Source organism: Xenopus laevis, chromosome 3L (genome assembly GCF_017654675.1).
Source record: "Xenopus laevis strain J_2021 chromosome 3L, Xenopus_laevis_v10.1, whole genome shotgun sequence".
Classification (NCBI taxonomy): Eukaryota; Metazoa; Chordata; class Amphibia; order Anura; family Pipidae; genus Xenopus; species Xenopus laevis.
Window position 1 is genome coordinate 130,173,978 of NC_054375.1, and position 22,576 is coordinate 130,196,553.

The window sequence follows — 22,576 nt, forward strand, 5'->3', positions numbered from 1 at the left end:
CTATAGGTATAGGTAGCCCTCAGTAGACAAGACATTACCGTCACATTTCATAGAGAAATAGGGGGAACCTATGAATGATGTTAGCAATGGACAAACAAACTCCTGTGACAGTATCTCCCAGCAGAGTAAGATATTGAGGTACAGTGAGCAAGAGCATCAAGGCGAAGTAGTGGGGATAGTATTTTCCAGAAAATTCCCTTTGTGTAGAACCAGTTAGAAAGCGACTAAGACTATACTTAAACTGGAAAAGCTTAAATTGTAGGATCCTAAAGAACTGTGGTGTCCATGTTTTGTCATAGGATAAAGATGTACAGAGACATTAGCAGATCCCTAATGGAGCAGGTTAATGCTATTTAATAATCCATGTGGATGGCCAGATTTGTTGATATCCAATCAATCACAGGCATGTAGCTGTATTTAGAGGTGACAATAGAACTGGTTGTACTGTATATCATGAATGGAGGCCTCATTGCAGGTCATCAACAATGAGATGTCTTCCAGTACATTGGGGACATTTATGGAATCCAAAGTGTTAATCCTGTACATAAAACCTTCAGAAATGTACCCTTCCTATAAAATCCGCCGTTAGTAATAAAAACCCCTGTGTAGAGCATTACGTAAATGAGGCATCAATTTAAGAGCTTACTTTAGCAGGATTTTTATTCTCAAGAAGCATCTGCTCAACATATGGAAGGACTTTGGGCATAATATTTACAAGCCTGTACTATATTCCATCAGGGTAAAACGCCCCTTCAATGTACACTGTTGTCAAAGCAAAAAAAGTGTCTGCCTGAAAAATGTATAGAGAGCTATGTGGAGTGATGGAGTTGTGGAAAACAGGATTTTCTTTAATCTCATGACATGTTATGTGCCTATGTAAATTAATGTATAGTGTACATCCATATGTATCTCTTTGATGATGTGTGCTATGTGTCTTGCAGGATCTTTACTGTGCCATAAGGTACAGGTCAGGGATCTGTTATCCAGAATACTCGGGACCCCGCGGTTTCCAGATAATGGATCTTCCTGTAGTTTGGATCTTCATGCCTTAAGTCTACTAAAAAATAATTGAAACATTAAATAAACTCAATAGGATTTGTTTTGCCTTCAATCAGGATTAATTATAACTTAGTTGAGATCAAGTATAAGGTACCGTTTTATTAACATGGAGAAATCATTTTAAAAAATGTAAATTATTTGGATGAAATAGAGTCAATCGGACACAACCTTCCCATAATTCAGAGCTTCCTGGATAAGAAGTTTCCACATAACACATCGATACCTGTAGAAGGGAGAATGGAGCAACATATAAATAGCAAATACACAATCATATTGTCTACAACGTCTTTTTCTTTCTTACACTGCTTTACATAATATGACCCATTAGCAGATAACGGTATGGGATCCGTTATCTGGAAACCCGGTATCTGGAAAGCCCCGAATTACAGGAAGGCCATCTCCCATAAACTCTTATTTTAATTAAATAATTCAAAATTTTAGAAAGTATTTCCTTTTTCTCTGTAATAATAAAACAGTACCTTGTACTTGATCCCAACTAAAATTAATCCTTATTGGAGGAAAATAATCCAATTGGGTTTAATTAATGTTTAAATGATTTTTAGTAGATTTAAGGTATGGAGATTCAGATTACTGGAAGATCCCTTATCCGGAAAACCCCGGGTCCCAAGAATTCTGGAAAATACATCCCATACCTGTACTGTATAAGTAAATTATCTTTCTGTTGCAAATAGCAACTGTTTAAGCTGCATTAAATCCAAACTCCTCCACAGCTTTTTTCTGCTGCAGTTTGCAGGGGGGGAAAAGCGTTTTGGCTTGAGTTGCTTTTATTTACTTACCTCTTTTACTGTGTCGTACAAACCAGGGCTTGAGGAGACCCCGTGCAATGAAGTATCCTTTGCCTTATTTAAGTACTTTAACAGAAACTGCCTTAACTAATGTACCATCCCATAGTTTTATGTTCATTCGAATCCAGGCAATGGAAATCATCAGATCCCGATCAAGTCATTTCAGGCCCATAAGAATCCTATTCTCATTTGTTTACTTTGTCATTTGTATGTTTTCTACTAACTGCCACTACATAGGCCGTGATGCTGAGCCCTGAGGGGCAGATTTACTAAAAGGCGAATTGTCTCCAGCAACCACTTCGCACCACTTGGCCAGGCGCAAATTGTTACCACTACTCTAATTCACTAAAATGTGAAGTTGCGTCCTGTGTGCTGAACGCTGGCAACTTTTCGCTAGTGATACTTCTTTTAAGCGTATGCTTATGCCTAGCGAAAAGTCGCTAGTGATCTTACGCTTAGGTCAATTTAAATAGGGTGGGTACATCAGAAAATGAGCCCACTGTAAAACGAATGTTCCTCGGCCCTCAAATGTCTGGCTAAAAATGTTAACCCAAAAAAGTTTGTTAGGAATTTTGCCGGCAATCCCGCTTAAAAAAAAGGAAAAGTCGCCAGCGTTTTTTCAACTTTAATGCATTTCCAGGCAGACAGGATATGATGTAAATGACAGAAGATTGAGGAGGATCTAGCTTCATTTTAGCAGTTCGTCTGGTCTAAGGTGGCGAAGTCAACTCTGGCGAAAGAGGTAACGTTCAGTAAAACCCGCACTTTAGTGAATTTGCGGAGCAACTACCATTCGCGAATAAACGCTAGCGACGGTCTCTTTCGATAGCAAACCGTTATTTGTGCCTGTTAGTGAATTGGCGATGTCCCTGCAGATGTGATTTCTGGCAAAAAGTCGCTAGCGTTAGCCACTTTGATCTTTAGTTAATCTGCCTCTTAGAATGCTGTAACCAGACTGCTGCGACCTAACTCTGTCTCTAGTTTGAGTTAATAGACAGCCTAGGTATTATTTATTGGATCAATCAAACACATCACTGAATTATCTTCAATCCTTATTTTATTATAGTCCAATGCACAGACTGACCACAGGGAAGACATAGTAACAAGAATATAGAGCACATACAATTTACATTGAGTTACACTGAGTCCCTGAGTAGAGAGAAATGCTCTAGGTGTTTTTCTCACGTTGATATAAATGAAATAGATGATTCTGATTCTGTGGCCTGGACTTGCAGAGATTTTGCCCCCTTCCATGATGTTCTTATTGCAGGCATTAAAAATGAAACCCTGCACACAATCCGACATGTATGAAAAGGAAATGTATTCCAGCGCAACCCTGAGCTCCGAAGCCCGCCCTTGGCCCTGAAAGAAAAAAACACTTTTGTGATATACAGAACATTTAAAGGGGTTGTTCATCTTTGAATTAACTTTTAGTATGATGTAGAGAGCGATATTCTGAGACAATTTGCAATTGGATTTCATTTTTTATTATTTGTAGTTTTTGAGTTATTTACCTTTTTATTCAGCAGCTCTCCCGTTTGCTTAAAATTGACTATTCTGTAACATACTAACATTTAACTTAAGGGTTTACTACCCCTTTAAAGTAAAACTAAATCATCCAAGCTTCTGTAGGTACTACAGTAGAACCCCTATGCTTGTACATCTGCTTGGGATCCATTGTTTGGAAACCTGTTATCCATAAACATAATAACATTACATAATATGACCCATTAGCAGATAACGGTATGGGATCCGTTATCTGGAAACCCGGTATCCGGAAAGCCCCGAATTACCAGAAGGCCGTCTCCCATAGACTCCATTTTAATCAAATAATTCAAAGTTTTAAAAATAATTTCCTTTTTCTCTGCAATAATAAAACAGTACCTTGTATTGATCCCTAAAATATAATTAATCCTTATTGGAAGCAAAACCAGTCTATTGGGTTTAATTAATATTTTAATTTTCTTTAGTAAAATTTTGAAATGGAGTAAATTTCGCCCCAGGGACAACAAACTTCTCCCCACGGGAATTTACAGTAGCGATGCACAGAATCCAGGATTCGGTTCAGGATTTGGCCAGGATTCTGCCTTTTTCAGCAGGATTTGTTTTTGGCCGAATCCTTCTGCCCGGCCGAACCGAATCCGAATCCTAATGTGCATGTGCAAATTAGGATTCGGTTCGGTATTCAACCACATTTTTTGTGAAATCGGGTGACTTTTTGTCACAAAACAAGGAAGTTAAAATATTTTCTCCTTCCCACCCCTAATTTGCATATGCAAATTAGGATTCGGTATTTGGCCGTATCTTTTATGAAGGATTCTGGGGTTCGGCCAAATCCAAGATAGTGGATTTGGTGCATCCCTAGTCTCAATGCACTTCTTCTAGAGGTTGGTGGTAATTACAGGGGCCCACTGCTTCTTGTACTCCCTTTTGTCTAATTCATAGTACTGTTGGCCAATTCATATAGATAAGGATAGATGTTCTCAAATGATGTAAGATCTACGGTACTCACTAGGTTTCTCAGTAGCCCAATAAGTGGGGACTCCCCAGCATAGTCCATCCACGGCATTCCCAAACTGGGACAGATCGCCTACTTGCTGGTTGGTGATTTCGTAGTGTTTCAGCAACTTATTCAGCTCCTTTTCTTTCTCCTGCAATGGTGGGAAAATGACAAAAGATGTTTTCAGCCAACAACTCTATTTCAGGGGAAGAAAAGAACTGAATCAATTTTATTGCATTTGGAATAGTTTCCATTTTGTCTCTATTATAAATATAAGCCATATGGAAGGATCTCTAGGAAATATATTCCTAAATGGCTTCATTAAAATGGGGGAATTAAAGGAGAAGGAAAACTCCAATCCATGAGTAAAGCCAAATGTTAGGGCACCCCCGAAAGATTGTAATGATTTACCCGATACCCCAGTCTGGTGCTCCTGTTAGCAGAAAACTGCAGCAGCCAAGGGCAAATTTGAGTGAGTGATCCTCTTCATTCTTTTTTTTTTACGTAGAGGCGCATGTGCAGTAGAGTTAAAAGTCGGTCTTAAAAATACAGCTTTTTCTCTCTGCTGTACATGCATCTGTCACTGGGTTTTGAAGAAAGAAGAAGGGATGAAGAGGATCACTCGCTCGTAAGTGCCCCGGCTGGTGCAGTTTTCTGCTAACAGAATGACCAACCAGGGGTATTGGATAAGTCATCACAATCCTTGGGGGTGCCCTAACATTTGGCACTACCCTTGGATTGGAGCTTTCCTTCTCCTTTAATTCTCCCATGGATTTGAGCTTTCCTTCTCCTTTAATTCTCCCATGGATTTGAGCTTTCCTTCTCCTTTAAGGGACATTCAGATATTGCATCCCAGTAACAAAGAATTGCAAACCAATGCATTTAAAAGATAGACAAACCAAAACATATGGGGTAATGTTGCAAAGTTTGCTCCAGGTCTAGTTACCCACAGAAGCCTATCAGATATTTGCTTTCAGACAGGTGGATAGCAGTTACCTGCTGGTTAGTCATTTGATTGCAAAACAATATACTGTAGATAAGGAGCTTATATGAATTATTTTGTTTAATTATAGGGGTTCAAAAGAAAATATGCATTAACAATAAAGCAAGGAGCTCAACATATGAATTTGCAGATCTCTTGAGATCATGGGGGGGGGGCGATTTACTAAAAGGTACAACTTTGGAGTGGCTTACATGATATTATTAGATCTGCTGCATTTTGGGCTTATGGGTAACAGAGATATAACTGAGATCTAGTATCTGCAAAGAGATCAATTATCTGAATATGAGCACAAATTATGATTTGTGAATGATAGGTTTTCCTGGCGTAGAACTTAGTGTGGGCAATCTAAAGGGGTAAGAGATGAGGGCTTTTAAAACTGAAAGCACAAAGGGGCAAATTTACTAAAGGGCGAAGTGACTAACACTGGCGAAAATTAGTGACGTCATTTTGGGTACCAGGATAAGTGCAATAGAGTAGATAGGACTTCCTCAAAATTTAGTAGAAAATTATTCTAAATCCCAAAATACGCTGGCGTCTTTTCCTTTTTTCAGTGTCACAGGCTGCAAAAAAGAGTACATTTTTTTGGGGGTAACCTGCTTGCCCCCTACATTTTCTAACATATGTCACATAAACTATACACTGGGCTCATGTGTAGGGCAATATAACTATTTATTTTATTAAGGTTTCCTTGTAGTGTAATGTATTTGCTGCAACATATACGTCCATTGTACTTTAAATTTCCTTCATATGCAAATTAGTGAACGATAGCGCAACTTCCCTTTGCTTGGGGCAGTAATGTTAGTGCAACTTCGCCAGCGTTTGGCGCCCTGGACGCAACTTTGGATTTTAGTGAATTAGCGTTGTCCTAGCGAATCAACGCCTGGCGAAGTGTTGCGCTGTAAATGAAGCCATCGCTGGTGAATTTTCGGAGGTTAGTAAATTTGCCCCAAAGTGCGAAATGCATAGAAGTTTGCTCTGCCTGAAGCCCCACTGGAAGATTAGGCTTAATGACAGCAGTTCAATTTGACATTTTTTTATATTTTGCAAGTTAAATTTTAACTTGTAGACCCCAGCCAGGAGCAAGATTTTATACAGGTTCTTAGTGCTATTTTAAACTGCAAAGTAAAGGAATTATAAGGGGAACTCGGAGTGAGTGACCCTATATAGATATAAAAAGTGTTTTATGCCACTGAGTTCTATGTGCAGCAAATCCAAATTTTAAAAGCTGGAATTGTTCAATTGTTTTTATACTTTCATGATAATTTTAAGAGAAATACTGTCACATTATCGGTTTGTATCGTGTATTTCATAGTAATGTCTAGTACTATTCAACCTGAAAATATCTTGCGAATATTTAAATAAACCTGGGAATTGACTTTTATTATTAATGTGTGAAGTTCTGATATAAAGGAGCGCTAGCTTGGTAAATGGCACACAGATCTATTATCTGCACAGAGATCAATTATCTGAACATGAGCACACAACATGTGGTAGAGCTTGTAAACAGGTATTTACCCTCTTGGTGTGAATGAATTTGTTAAAAATTCCTAGTCCTGGGAAGGTGGCGATATCCATGTGAGCCACGACACAGATCCCTCTGTAAGGCATATGGTAGGCAATAATATTCTATGAAACACAAAGTTGTATCAGTCATTATATTGCTTTAAACCTTTTGGCATTTAATTATTAAAGTGCCATTATCCTTCCAGAAAAGCTACTTATTTATTTTTATTGGTATTTCTTTGGGACCCCCAACAAAACAAGGCTACTAGATTTGTAATTGGTTCAGTTCACCCAACTTGATGAACTATACATTACTGTATGCTAAGGGCAGAGACACACGCTCAGATTCGGGGAGATTAGTCGCCCAGCGACAAATCGTCTCTTCTTCGGCGACTAGTCTCCCCAAACTGCTTCCCGCAGGCTAGAATGTAAACCGCTAGCGGGATGGCAATTGGTGTGCTTCTTTTTCCTAAGTCACCCGAAGTTGCCTCACAAGGAAACTTAAGGAGATTTTGGAAAATGAAGCGCTCCAAGTGCAATCCCGCCAGTGATTTAGATTCTAGCCGGCAGAGGCAGTTTGGGAGGTAAGTCGCCCCGAAGAAGAGGCGATTTATCGCCGGGTGACTAAATTTCCCCCGAATCTGAGCGTGTGTCTCCCATGGGGTCAAAAATTAGCCAATTAGTCCACCCAGTTACATCAATTATCCACCCAACCCCTGCCCAATCTTGATAAGCCCTACATTTTTTTTTTGGAGGGGGCTGCAAATTGGGTATCCTGTATAAATCACAAACACTGTGTGAGTTTCTCAGGTCTAAGGAGACATGGATATCCCTTATTCCTTTAGGGTCCCTAAACACAGATCCTAAAAGAGGTATCTGTTTTAGTTACCCCAAGCAGGGTATGGGTATTTACCCCCAGTATAAATAATGGGGGACGGAATCGTAGTATGAGTCAAAGAAAGGACTTCTTTTATTCTTAGAATAACGGAAATGGGTGATTAAGAGTACTGCGGGAGTTATGCTCCTAGATAGAAGGGGTATATTACATAGTCACGGGAAGTGAGCGCCCATCATGTCACTAATCTAATACAGAGACACTACTAATACTGACAACTGGTTATGGTAAACACTGTTTGCAGTTTCCACTATGACACTTGGCCATGCAGCAGCATAGGGAGAAAACTGAGTGCCACCCATAAGCCCCTCATCTGACCTAGTCCTAAGACTCAGGGTATGATTACTGACCCTAGCTGTCACTTACAGTATACCAGTTATTTTACAATACCTTATCTTTAAACATATACAAAGAAGAAGAATATCTATCCCACCCATTTTAATATTCAAGATTTTATAGGCCTAATAGAGTTGTATATATTTGATATTCTGTTTGTTATGGTAGTGGTCCACCTCACTGGAGGCTGGGGGGTTGCAATCTGTGCGTAATACTTTATCATGGAATAGTGTGACCCTTACCTGCCTGTAATCAAAGACTGCATTAGCTGATTGCTTGCCTGAGTATACGTTAAAAACGACAACCTTGACTTGCTCATTAATGTTCACTGTGTGGTACATCGTTATTCCGTTGGGTCCTTGTTCGGCATATTGGTATGACTGGAATAAACAGATTTACAAGAAAGTCAGTTACAATCAAAGCAGTTTCATTTCAATATCACTATAAAGCCCAACACATACAGTAAACGACAGAAAGAAGGTATAGGCATACAGGTGAACCTCAATTGTTGGGTTGATGCTGGGAGTTGAGAGTAACGGGTAGATCAGTGATCCCCAACTTGTGGCTCATGAACAACATGTTACTCCTCAACCCCTTGATTGTTGCTCCCAGTGGCCTCAAAGCAGGTGCTTATTTTTTAATTCCAGGCTTGGAGGCAAGTTTTAGTTGCATAAAAACCAGGTGTACTGCCAAATAGAGCCTCCTGTAGTCTGCCAGTCCCCATAGAGGCTACCAAATAGCCAATCACAGCCCACGTTTGTTACCACCAGAAAGTTTTCTCATTGTTGTTGCTGTCTCTGCATTCCCATGACTAGTCTATTCCAGTATATAACAGCTGCTTCGTGAATACCGGACATCTTTTATTAACATTACTAAAGAAATTAACTGAGAATGAAATAAGAGAAATGAGAAAAAAACGTATACAGGTCCTTAAGTTTCAGGGCATTTTGCAATATAATCATTTGTGAGCTGTGAAAGGCTCCCTCTTACCTCATCTGCAAGTAAAGGATGAATAAAAGCTCCCAGTAGGGTCACAAACAGGATCTGTGGAATACAAAAGGCATTGTGTTTCAAACAATATTGTATTTTGTGAAAACTAATATATTTGCAGTAACTACAAAACAGCACTGTGTTATCCTTCATTTGCTATAAAGTATACATAGTGCCTTATTCCTATTTGCAAACAGTATTTTATTTCCTTGAGGGGCTTCAGCACCTGACTATCTATAAATGCAACAGCTACGGTAGGTCTATTTTCCAATTTTCCTGCCATAGACTATTTTAAGTCTGATTCAGACTCCATAGGGCCATATAGAGTTTATGTTAAACATTAATTAAGAAATATCTGTCATTATTGTTATTTCTGATCACAATGTCCACCTGCATCTCCTTTTATCCTCTTAAAGGAGAACTAAACCCTAAAAATTAATATGGCTAAAAATGCCATATTTTATATACTGTACTTATAGTGACAGCCTAAAGTTTCAGCTTGTCAATAGCAGCAATGATCCAGGACTTCAAACTTGTCACAGGGGCTCACAATTTTGGAAAGTGTCTGCGACACTCACATGCTCAGTGGGCTCTGAGCAGCTGTTGAGAAGCTAAACTTAGGGGTCGTCACTAATTATCCAGCAGAAAATGAGGTTGGTCTGTAATATAAGCTGATGCTACAGGGCTGATTATTAAATTCTGATGCTAGTTGCACTGGTATCTGTGCTACCATGTAGTAATTATCTGTATTAATTACTAATCAGCCTTATATTGTGACATTTCTATTCTATGTGTACCGTATATTGTGAGTGGGCCCTTAAGCTCAGTAAGTGACAGCAGCACAGAGCATGTGCAGTGAATCAGCAGAAAAGAAGATGGGGAGCTACTGGGGCATCTTTGGAGACACAGATCTTTACTGCTAAAGGGCTGTGGTTGCCTTGGGCTGGTATAGAAGCCCAAACCACAACGTACAACATTTGTAGCCTACTTCTTTAGTTAAGCTTTAGTTCTCCTTTAAATGCCCTTTTACTATATCCGACACTGCTCACCCCCTGACCCCTTACGTTCAGCAAAAAAAAACAAGTGACCCAGAGGGAATGTACTTACCGTTGCACCCATTTTTGCTTTGAGACTGGAAATAGTGAGGACTCTGGGCAATAGCCTTATTTATATATTCCAGCTTAGAGATAAGAACACAAGCTGAACGATAAAGCATACTGTATTGCACCAGTGTAATCTCTGCCGGTGGGTGATATGTGTTTGCAAAAAAGGTTTGGTTAATTGTTTTGCCCTTCATCACTCTCTCTTTATACCCTTTCAACCCAATGGGAATGCAAACAGAGAGGGTGGAAAGTGCATACACAGCGAGAGTTCAATTATAGAACAAAGAGCAATCATTAAAAAAGAGCAGTTTCAGGCACTTGCTCACAAAATTAACAAGCAAAAGAACAGGGAGTACTCACTGACCCTTAAAGGGCATGTAAAGTCTAAAATAGAATAAGGCTAGAAATGCTGTATTTTGTATACTAAATATAAACATGAACTTACTGCACCACAAGCCTAATCAAACAAATAATTTATGCTTTCAAAGTTGGCTACAGGGGGTCACCATCTTGTAACTTTATTAAACATCTTTGCAAGACTAAGACTGTGCACATGCTCAGTGTGGTCTGGGCTGCTTAGGGATTGTCATAAACAAAGCTGCTTGAGTTCTGCATGGCTGGGAAGTAAGGCGGGGGCTCCCCCTGCTGTTCATAAGTATGATTGTTTCCCGGCTCAGCAGTTAGGGACCGTCTGACAATTCCTATTCACAGCAGTAAATGAAGGGAGAATTTCACTGCATACAGTCAGGTTTCTTATAAAAACAGTACACATTTTTTAATTAAAGTATATTGGAGATAGGTTTCTTTTTCATTAAAGAAAGTAAAAATGGGATTTTATTTTTTTGCCTTTACATGCCATTTAAAGGAGATTCCTTTGCTGCTACGTGTATCTGCTCCCGAATCGTAAATGATCCAGGAGCACCAGCGGTGTTAAAACCATTACTTTTATTAGTTAATGTTGAAAAACATGAGTAGAGCGCACAACAAACTAACGCTTGACATGTTTCCCGGACAAAAACCACAAAAGCGATATTCACTCAGTCCATGTGAACATACAAAATAAAATTACGTATCGTACATCTTTCTACTTTCTATAACTTAGTGTAGAAATGGTCACCTTCATATGTTTGATTCTTGAAAATTTCATGTTTCCTTCTTTGTGGCAACAGTTTGGGGAAGGTCTTTTCATGTTTCAACAGGATAATGTTCCCATGCACAAATTATGGTCCATACAGAATGGGTTTGCAGACATGGAGGAGGACTGGTCTGCACAGAGCTCTGACTTCAACCCAACTGTGAACACCTGTTAAACTGTAAAATCAATGCGAACCAGCCTGATCCCCAACATTAGTGCCCAACCTCTTCCATATGAATATATTGTATATCCCACCAATAATGTAATAAGCTGGAAAACCTGTTCCGAAGAGTAGAGGGTAAAGTATGTTTGAGCAGCCTTGGAAGAGGCTGGACAGATGGGCGAATCTGTGCAGCTTTTCAGCAAAATTCGCAAAACGGCAAAAAATTCGTGAAACGCATTCAAGTCATTGGGCGTCCAAATAATTTTGAGATGCGGCAATTTTGAAGCGATCGTCAATTTTTATACACGTGACTATTTGGTCCAAATGCATTAAAGTCAATGAGTGTGAGGACTCAGTGGGACAAGTACAGACTGCGCCGGCGCAGGTTCACGTTCACGCTGGCGTATCAACGCTAGGCTCAATGCGAGTTGATCGTCTTACTGACACTGAGGGGCAGATTTACTAAGGTTCGAGTGAATTTTCGAAGTACAAAAACTTCGAAATTCAAAGTAATTTTTTGGATACTTCGACCATCGAATAGGATATTACGACTTCAAATTTACTTCAACTTCGATTCGAAGTAAAAATCATTCGAATATCCAACCATTCGATAATCTAAGTACTGTCTCTTTAAAAACCTTCGACTTCAATACTTCGCCAAATTAAACCTGCCGAATTGCTATGTTAGCCTATGGGGACCTTCTACAAACCTTTCCGGGTATCCGAATAAAAATCCTTGGATCGTACGATAAAATAGTTTGAATCGTTTGTTTCGAACGATTTAATCGTTCGATTGAACTATTTTTATTTGATCGTAGGATTGCCAAATTCGGTGAAAAAACTTTGAATTCGATATTCAAATTTGAAGTTTTTCAATTTGGTGGTCGAATTTCGAGGTTTTTTGTACCTCGAAATTCGACCCTTGATAAATCTGCCCCTGAGCGTTTGTTATTTCTGAAAACTTCTAAAAACTTCTGAAAATCTTCTGAGAAACTTCTGGTTACGACTTCGGCTTGCTCCTGACTATGCTTTCTGATTTTCCCCTGGTTTTGACGCTTGATTCCTGAATTACCTGTGTATGACCCGGCCTGTTCCTGACTTCGTCTTTGCCTGCAGTTAAGTGCTGAGTCCTTATTCCATAGATTGTTATTATCTCTGTGGGCTCACCGGCCCTCCTGCTATTTTTTTATCTGGGATCGCTCTTTCTCATCTCCAGGGCGCAGCTCAGTGGGAAGCGTGGGGGAGGCTAATAGCTTCAGACAATGAGCGTCTGAATATTTTTTTTTGGACACGTTGAATTTTCTGCTTGTGAATTGGCGCTCCAAATTAATTTGCTTTCAGCAAAATGTGGAAATTTGCCCCAAATTCATGTCTGGCCCATCACTAGTGTCCACATACTTTTGGTCATATTAAGTCTTACTCAACTAGGGGGATGTTTTAATTAGTAGTCTAATTTATATAAACAAGTGGCTGGGCAACCTGCTTATCTTCAGGCACTATGGGATTTTTGGTTTGTTTTTTTAAAATCCTCATTTTATTAGGAGGATAAAGGATAATAGGAGTATTGGATAATCATCCAATACTCTGTATAGTGCTGCTAGGAGCCTTAGATCTTGGCCAATCACCCCACAATGCATGTCTTCAAACATCTGCCAATACTTGCATTCTCTAGAATACACATAAAGAATACTTTATTAACACTATACAGTACAATACTTTGCAAACCCAACTTAATCCCTTCATATAAAGGTTTTCTGATGGAAAATAATTTGTAGCAAAGTGCAAGGTACCTTGCTGATAATTATACAGCAATTTAGAATGTTCTCATGTGGATTTTCTGTTGACTTTGCCTAATCTCTGTCCTTATCAAGGTGTATCCCTTTTCTAAGGCCTGTGCACAGAACACACTGAAAATCGTGTTATTCTTAAAGCTTTATTCATTAATAGAAATTACGCACACATAGTGGGTGAGCCCACATTGTGCTTAAAACAGTATCTATTGTTTATGTTAGCTCTTGATCCTATTAATCTTCCTATCGAAGATTCTCTGAAACATGTTTGCCTCTCATAGTTAGTGGGTTGGGTAGTGCCATGAATAATAGAGGAAACACATGCTGCCACGGTATATTGTTAGATAGATTGAGAACATTTAAAATTGAAGCTTCTCTAGAGCACTGAAAGAAGGGACCCTTTGTCCTCATAACAATTGCTGGGAGCTCAAGAAAATTGCCAAGTTCTTGCACATTGTATTTGTTGTGTGAGTGCCCCTTGGGGACATGATATAAAGCTTCTTAGGTCTCCTCTTTTGGAAAACTGATGCTAAGATCCCTTATCTGGTAATTCCCTGCAACTTCTATGTGGATTTTTTTATGTTGACAGAATGATTGGAAAGGTGGACATGTATAAGACATCAAAAATCTCATTCTGTGGGGTCTTCCCAAGGACAATAATATGATGTCATCAGCAGCGATTCAATGCATTTGTTATTTTTTCCATGATAACTGTCTAGCACCTGACTAAAAAGGGTTATAATACAGCTTGAACACTACAACATTGAGGGGCAGATTTATCAAGGGTCGAAGTTAAAATTCAAATTTCAAATTAGAATTTTGAAATTTGAATTTTCGAGTTTTTTTGTGTGAAATTTGAATAGGGAATAGTTAAAATTTGATTAGAGTTTTTTTAAAAAAAAAATTAATTTGATTTTCAAAATGTATCATGTCCTGGCACTTTAAGAAATTAAATTTGACTATTCACCACCTTAAACCTGGCAAATTGCTGTTTTAGCCTATGAAGGACTTCCTGGGATCAATTTGGAGTGGTTTGCAGCCTTCCTGAAAACTGAATTCAATTCAAATTTGCGGATTGATCCCATTCACCCAAGTTTGAAAAATTCTATTTTTTTTAATAAAATTGCAGTTTTTTAAATTTTGGTCGAATTTCGAGTTCATGGGAGTTTACGGGAGTTTAAAAAACTCCCATGCACTCTAAATTCGACCCTTGATAAATCTGCCCCTGAGTGTAATAAGTTGAAAGTGAATTATCTACCCTCACCCTAAAATAATGGTACAGGCATGGGATCTGTTATCCAGAAATCTCCAAATTACAGGAAGCTCTTTTTCTACCGACTCCATTATAATCAAATAATCCAAATTTTTAAAATGATTTCCTTTTTCTCTGTAATAATAAAACAGTACCTGTCAAAAAACAATTTGCCATGTCCGCAAGTGATTTTATTCCTTTCCAACACATAGCTTGTAATCCGTAACATTTGGGATTTGGGCAGTGATTTTAAAAGATGTTTTGGCTGGTTATTCTGAAAGTGTAATAAAATATTTGTGTCTGTGTTTTTTTTTTTTTTTAAATGTTGGTATGTAATTGAACATCCTGCTTATACACTGTGACATCCAAAAAATCTCCCAATTGTAATTTAGGGTAAAACATATGGTGCTGCTTATGGTATTGAGTTCTTTCCTAAAGCATAGGAGCTCATTCTTTGACCCAAACCATAAAAAGAATAGGTCATGTATATAGTGCCTATAATATCCGCCATATTTACCGAAAAGAGGATGACCAAAAATGATCTTCATCTTATAGGTATACATATAAGTATTCACACAAGTAGCATTTTTATAATAGTCATCATATAGTTTTTTTCCCCTTTTTCTTAGTTTCTGCTACATTGTACAGTTGATGTCATTGAGAATAATACTTATATCAACTAGAGGGCTGCTCAACTGGGGCCAAATGCAGCTCTTCAGGGACATTTAATAACCCCCAGACCACACAAAGTTTCCACAGGCTTCTACATATCTATCACATCTTTATTTTCACATTTCCCATGATGTATTGTGTGGGATTACTGACTCACTTAACGGAAACTCTAGACAGCAGTGCACTAGAGAATAGGTTTGCCTCCATTCTTGGACCTACAGTATTCACTACTGAAGTTAACATGTGACCTCATGACTGTATGGTGAAAAGAGGGGAGCAGACAACATTGCATTAAAACATTCATCCTCTTAAACTAAGCAAGAAAACAATGTACCAGTAAACACTTATGAAGGATTTAGAGCTTCAAAGTTCCCATCAACTCCATGGGACCCTTCTAAAAATCCTGTAAGCTCATATTGACTATATAGTTTTAAGATGCTAAAATTCAAGACAAGAATGGGAGCAAGAGTAAGGGGTAAATTCACTAATGGGCGAATTTTCACCAGCATCAGCTTTGCACAGCTCACACCAGTTAGTCAGGTGCAAATATGCTACAACTACACCAATTCACTAATACACAGACTTTCATCCAGGGTGCCGAGCGCTGGTGACTTTTTGTTAGCGTTACTTCGGCAGTGCAAGCATTTCTTAGAGCAGATGCGCTAGCATTAGTTTGTGCCTAGCGGAAATTTGCTAGTGAACTTGTGTTTAGGTCAATTTGCATAGGGCAGGTATAGGGTAAAGTTGTATGGAGGTCTTTATTATAAATGTTGCTGCATATGCTTGAAGTTACCTACTTATGTCCAGGGAAACTTAATAAAGACAAGAGAGTTAATATAATGCCCTACACATGAGCCCACTGTAAAATGAATGTTCCATATGATATGAAATGTCTGGAGAAAACCGGTTACCCAAAAAAATAAGTTAGGACTTTTGGAGGCAATTCCGCTTCAAAAAAGGAAAATTCACCAGCGTTTTTGGAACTTTAATGCATTTTCGGCTCACAGGGTATGATGTAAGTGACAGAAGATTGAGGAAGATCCAGCTTCTTTTAAGAACTTCGCCTGGTCTGAGGTGGCGAAGTCAACTCTGGCGAAAAAGGTAACATTTAGTAAAATCCGCACTTTACCGAATTTGCTAAGTAACAACCTTTCGCCAGAGTGAAAAGTCGCATGGCGATAGAGTGTGAACGAACACTAGCAACGGTCTCTTTCGCTAGCGAATTGCCGCCTGCACCTGTTAGAGAATCGGCGATGTCCCTGCGGGTGGCAGTGCTGGTGAATTGTCGCTAGCGATAGCCACTTGGTCCTTTAGTGAATCTACCCCTAAATGTTGATAATTTCATTGATTATAAGCTTGTAGAGCTATTCAAATAGTCCAGGAATGGGTTGTTGAAGTTACAAATAGTAATTAAACGGCATGTAAAGTCTAAAATAGAATAAGGCTAGAAATGCTGTATTTTGTATACTAAATATAAACATGAACTTACTGCACCACAAGCCTATTCAAACAAATAATTTATGCTTTCAAAGTTGGCTACAGGGGGTCACCATCTTTGCAAGACTAAGACTGTGCACATGCTCAGTGTGGTCTGGGCTGCTTAGGGATCATCATAAACAAAGCTGCTTGAGTTCTGCATGGCTGGGAAGTAAGGCGGGGGCTCCCCCTGCTGTTCATAAGTATGATTGTTTCCCTGCTCAGCAGTTAGGGACCATCTGACAATTCCTATCCACAGCAGTAAATGAAGGGAGAATTTCACCGCATACAGTCAGGTTTCTTATAAAAACAGTACACATTTTTTAATTAAAGTATATTGGAGATAGGTTTCTTTTTCATTAAAGAAAGTAAAAATTGGATTTTATTTTTTTGCCTTTACATGCCCTTTAAGTAGTAAGAGGGAAAAATGTTTGGGGTACAAATAGCCCCAGCTGAAGTGCAAAATACCAAAGATATGGCTACCCCAATAAAAAGTGTTCCAACAAGTGATTATAAAAGCCTACGAGTAAGCATTTGGCTCCCTATGTCCTAGTAAAGTTCCTTTATAATTTTTATAATCACTTTTTCTTGTGGGAATCCATATTTTTTTTATATGATTTCATCAATTCCCAGTGTACAAGTTCTTTATTGTTTCTGTGCTAGTTCACTAGAGATGAGACAAATCGCTATTATGAAAGTAAGGCAGATCATTCAGTGCACTGATATTATATAGATTGCTCAGACCTCACATTTATAGCAAACAATAGGTTTGTATATACTGTATAAACACTAAACAAATCGGTAATGGTAATGGACATCTTGACGACAGAACTAACATGGCACCTAATTAGTCATGTACACAAAGGAAATGACTACGATGGTAATATTTTCTTAATGTGTGCAAAAAATCACCCAAAGCAAATGCTGTCTACACGTCATTCATTCCATATGGGAGCCATCAAGTGAATGCGAGGATGAATGAGAAGTAAAGCAGAATGTTTATTGTTTTGTAATTCAATAGGCCAACAAAGCAATGTCTCAAAGAAAAGAAACCATTCATAGCTTTGCTTATTCTTTCCCACAATGCTTGGGTTCTTCTGATGTTGCCTTTATTCATAAAAGCAAGAATTATTACTTTAATAGTTCTACTGTATACGGTTTAGCAGCTAAATGAATAGGACAAAAGCTTACAATGTATTGACTATTTTATTAATTTGTGGTGTAAATTAAACAAGACAAATGTAGCTCCAATTGTGATTCTATGAATGCAGGTCCTGTATAATGTATTAGAAGAGATGGAATCCTGCACACAGGCCAACATGTATGAAGAGGAATTTAATTCCAGCACAGCCTTCAGCTCCAAACACCCTTCTTGGCTCTGAAAGAAACAACATACTGGAATTATGGTGCATTGACATGGGACATTGTATCAGGAAAACATACAGAAGCATAGAAATGAATGGGAAAAAGGTTTGTGATATTTGTATTATTGACTATAGGATCCCAATAGTTACAAATCAGACAATATTGATCATTTGATATTTAACAGAAATTCTGCTGGCAATAGGATTGAAGTATTTTGAAGAGGTTGTTCACCTTTTAGTATGATGCATAGATTGATAGTCTGAGACAATTTGCAGGTGGTTTTAATTTTTTATTATTTGTGGTTTTTTTTTTAGTTATTTGGCTTTTTATTTAGCAGCTCTCCAGTTTGCAATTTCAGCAATCTGATTGCTAGGGTCCAAATTACGCTAGCAACCGTGCTTTGATTTGAAAAAGAGACTGGAATATGAATAGGAGAGAATAGAATGATAAATAATACAAAGTAGCAATAACAATAATCACATAGCATTGCAGAGCATTTGTTGTTAGATGGGGTCAGTGACCCCCCCATTTGAAAGTTGGAAGTCAGAAGAAGAATTAACTAAAATTAGAATGAAAATAAATACAATGTACTGTATACAAAAACTACCATGGAAGGTCCTGTGAAGTGAAAGCATAGCCCCTTGGGGTAGGTTGTACCAGTTACTATGTAATTGTAGTACAGGTATGGGATCTGCTATCTGGAAATCTGTAATCCAGACTGATCCAAATTACAGAAAGGCCATCTCCCATAGACTGCATTTTATCCAAATAATCCATCTTTGTCTCTGTAATAATAAAACAGTACCTTGTCCGTTATCCAAACTAAGTTATAAATAATCCTTATTGGAAGAAAAACCAGCCTATTGGGTTTATTTAATGTTTATATGATTTTCTAGTAGAATTGAGGTATGAAGATCCAAATTACGGAAAAATACATTTTCCGGAAAACCCCAGGTCCCGAGCATATGGTATAACAGGTCCCATATCTGTTTAGAGTTTAACTTGTTACAGTATACAATTTTTGAGTGAGCAAGAGTGAATTTGGAGTCTGTGGAAGGGTTACTGTGTGCTGATTCTCATGTAGTGGACTGAAGATTTAGTTACCCTTTATTCAGGCAGTTCCCTATGTTTTAGGTAAATGGGTCCTAAATTACAGCTCAATGGGGATGTAGTGTCCCTATCCTGGGTTAAAGTATGTTCTTAGCACTTCAGTAACTGGCCAGGAGATGTCATTGTTCTAGTCATCGAAAGTAGAAGCCATTTTGGATTCCACCTGTGCAAGAGGTGGATGAAAGTCAGAACCTGCAGGTATGCCCAGTAGGTACAAATAGTTTGAGAATAGTTCTGTAATAGCTCTCTCCAGGAGTGCGAGATAGGATGAAGGTAACTAGTAAGCAGCCTAAAGCTCCAACAAGGATATTTAAGTGATTATCAGTCCTGGATGTGCCACCCGCAGAGCAGAAACTCAAGTGTCAGACCTAGGGGTAAACGTACTCCTTCCTAGGTTCCACTTGGAGGGCCTGTACTTGAGGTTGTATACTTCCAAATAGACTCAATCCAAACATTGATTACTGATGGGTAAATGCTTTGGGAGTTCTGTTTGTGAATAATTACTGTCATATATAACTATCCTTTAAGGTAAATTTAACTATCGTCCTGAAGGTTACGTTTCTACATAAATAAAGAGTTAGCATCAAGAACCACTGGTGCCCAATTGATATAATCAACCTGAGAGTTAAAGTTTTGCAACACCGTATCTCCACTACATCTGTGAGGGCCCATCCCAGAGATTAAGATTTGAAATCAAATTGAATTATTAATCCATAGGTACTTACTGGGGTCTTCACGAGCCCAATATGTGGGAATTCCCCAGCATAGCCCTTGAACTGCACTTCCAAACTGGGAGAGGTTTGTAACCTGCTGGTTGGTGACTTCATAGTGTTTGAGCAGTCTGGATATATCCTCCTTTCTCTCCTGTAGGCAAATGAAACAAGAGCATAATTTTTGCAGTTAGGATTAATATGAGTTGATTAACGAATGACCTGAAGGATTTAAAATTGTATAAGAATGTTTTTCCTTATGTTAATGCCTTTTCTACTAAAAATGTAAATGCCATGTATAAATGTATTTATATCTATTCAGCCAAACAGTTGCTGAATCAGTAGCTATGCATGAAAGCAAATTCTTACCCTGTGGGTTTGGATGAACCTCTCAAAGATGCCAAGACCCGGAAAGTTTGCAATATCCATGTGTGCAATAATGCAGATCCCTCTGTATGGCATGTGGTAGGCAATTATATTCTAGGAAAATAAAATTATTATCACTGACAAATAATTTTCGAGAAAAGTCAAATTCTATTAAAATCTACAAGGCAGAAATTTTGTTTTTTCATTCCGGATATACTCAGAAACTCTATTATTGTTGACATTTTGCACCATGTCACACTGATATGTTCATTTGCTTTGGAGACTTTTTAAGAAAGCACTTACCTGCCTATAATCAAAGACTGCATTAGACGTCTGCTTTCCTGAGTAAATATTGAACACTACAATATTGACCTCCTTATTGATATTGACAGTGTGATACACAGTCTCCCCATTGCATCCTTTGTCATTGTACTGATAAGCCTGCAACAATAAGATCTGCAATTAGAAATCTGTTCCTTAGCTTGATTTTTCCATATATTACAACAGAAAAAGCTAGCCTCACATACTGTACATTTATTTGGCCAAGTGTTTTGTTAGTGAAAAAAAGTCAACATGATGCTGACTAACCCACTGGCTAAAATATACATGCATATGTTCTGCATTAATACTATTTTAGTGTGACATTGCAATTTTGGCCTTTATAAAGAATTTTGGAAATAGTTTTGGGCTGATTTTCTCCTTTGTTTGTGTTGAGTATACAAAATGTGGACTCAAGGTTACTTTTGTTTCTTTTAGACTCAAGTTTTTGTACTCAAAACTAATGCATATGTGTACAAACAAATAATATTACTCTAGATTTTTGGCCCCAAAATTTTATTATGTATGGCCCAATATTTCTACAGAAAAATTAGAAGAATAAAAGCTGGTGGCTTCTGAGGTCAGGGCTGGAAACTAAAAGTCTTTCTGGAATATTAAAACCTAGCAATGAATATATTTAATGCTTAGTTGAAATCATAATATATTTGATATTAAAATTTCTGGTTCTGAAAGGGTCAAAAGTAAATTGATAACCTCTTACCTCATCTGCACGCAGAGTATTAACAAAAAATCCCAAAAAAGCCACAAGCAGGATCTATAAGAAAAAAGGGATTTTTTTTTTACAACATATAGTTAATTTAATATATCCGGCGAGATTTGTTTATACAGGGTATGTGCATTATTTATAAACATAAAATGCAGTAAGGTATAACTATTCTCTATACTAGGCAGAAGAAAGAAATCTTCTAAATAACACTTGTGTGCCACCTGCATAATACAATAAACTATATGTAGATGCTGTAGGGCAGGGGTCCCCAACCTTTTTTTACTCGTGAGCCACATTCAAATGTAAGAAGAGATGGAGAGCAACACAAGCATAAAATAGTCCCATGGGGTGCCAAATAAGGGCTGTGATTGGCCATTTGGTTGCCCCTATGTGGACTGGAAGCCTACAAGAGGCTCTACTTGGTACTATACTTAGTTTTTATGCAATTAAATTCAAAAATAAGCATCTGCTCTGAGGACACAGAGAGCAACATTCAAGTAGTTGGAGAGCAACATGTTGCTCGCGAGCTACTGGTTGGGGATCACTGCTGTAGGGTATAGTCCTCCAGACCCCAGAAGAGGTTCAAGGAGCCCATCCAGAAAAATCCTATCATTCGTCTCCTATTTTAGGCAATGCTGTAGTGAGGTTGGGTGTTCTGACAAAACAAAAACAGTAGCTGTAAGGATCCAAAGAGGACTACATGCATTTTTATTTCAAAGACCTTATGCAGAGGAGCCCAAGGTTCATCTATTGACCTTCTTGTCAACATCAAGTAATTAATTACATTATAAATAGACTGTCACTTACCCCTAGCATGAAAGAGTATGTGCTACAACATTACATCAAGTGATTCAATTAGGCCTTAAGAATCATTGTTACTCACAGAAATGTTGGGAGCAATACTGGCAGTTTTTGAAAAACATATTTGGGTCCCTCCCCATTATTTCTTTAATTATTTCTCTCGGGTTGGCACATTTACTGTATATCTAGAACTCCATGAGCGAAGGTTAAAATGCAAACTACTTACCATTGCAGCCATACTTGCTGATATTAAACCAAGAGGAGCTGGAGGAATCTGGGTTATGGCATCTTGCTTCGCTTATTTATATGTTCCAGCCATAAGATAAGAACACAGTGCCCCGAGATAAGAAATATTCTGCTACTGTATGCTACATATTTGCAAAACAGGATTGGTTTATTGTTCCCAATTTCATGACTCTTCACTCAATTTTTCTCATTCCAGTAGGAATTGTGTAGGGAACGAAATGTAAACAGCACTTGGGTGGAAAGTGCACAC

General features: G+C 38.2%; 2 protein-coding genes across 2 annotated transcripts; both read right to left on the reverse strand.

Annotated features, from left to right (window-relative positions):
- Nucleotides 1-2,904: 2,904 nt before the first annotated feature.
- On the reverse strand, nucleotides 2,905-10,254 carry LOC121401574 (gastrokine-1-like). The gene is made up of 6 exons (XM_041586959.1): nucleotides 10,200-10,254; nucleotides 9,093-9,146; nucleotides 8,345-8,482; nucleotides 6,884-6,994; nucleotides 4,378-4,516; nucleotides 2,905-3,227 (listed from the first exon to the last, which is right to left on the reverse strand). Exons 1-6 carry the CDS (start codon nucleotides 10,209-10,211, stop codon nucleotides 3,139-3,141), a joined length of 543 nt encoding a protein of 180 aa, XP_041442893.1. The 5' UTR covers nucleotides 10,212-10,254; the 3' UTR covers nucleotides 2,905-3,138.
- Nucleotides 10,255-17,662: 7,408 nt separating this feature from the next.
- On the reverse strand, nucleotides 17,663-22,363 carry LOC108710617 (gastrokine-1). The gene is made up of 6 exons (XM_018251732.2): nucleotides 22,307-22,363; nucleotides 21,274-21,327; nucleotides 20,538-20,675; nucleotides 20,238-20,348; nucleotides 19,884-20,022; nucleotides 17,663-18,061 (listed from the first exon to the last, which is right to left on the reverse strand). The coding sequence occupies exons 1-6, from the start codon at nucleotides 22,316-22,318 to the stop codon at nucleotides 17,970-17,972; spliced, it is 546 nt and encodes a 181-aa protein (XP_018107221.1). The 5' UTR covers nucleotides 22,319-22,363; the 3' UTR covers nucleotides 17,663-17,969.
- Nucleotides 22,364-22,576: the final 213 nt, after the last annotated feature.

Excerpts from the sequence above, each read along its gene's own strand:
- LOC108710617 (XM_018251732.2), bottom strand. Across the intron at positions 20,349-20,537 it reads CAGTCTTTGATTATAGGCAG|AATATAATTGCCTACCACAT; the intron begins GTAAGTGCTTTC and ends TTATTTTCCTAG. Across the intron at positions 18,062-19,883 it reads TTGGGCTCGTGAAGACCCCA|AGCCAAGAAGGGTGTTTGGA; the intron begins GTAAGTACCTAT and ends TGTTTCTTTCAG.
- LOC121401574 (XM_041586959.1), bottom strand. Across the intron at positions 8,483-9,092 it reads ATCCTTTACTTGCAGATGAG|TCATACCAATATGCCGAACA; the intron begins GTAAGAGGGAGC and ends TGTTTATTCCAG. Across the intron at positions 6,995-8,344 it reads CAGTCTTTGATTACAGGCAG|AATATTATTGCCTACCATAT; the intron begins GTAAGGGTCACA and ends TGTGTTTCATAG.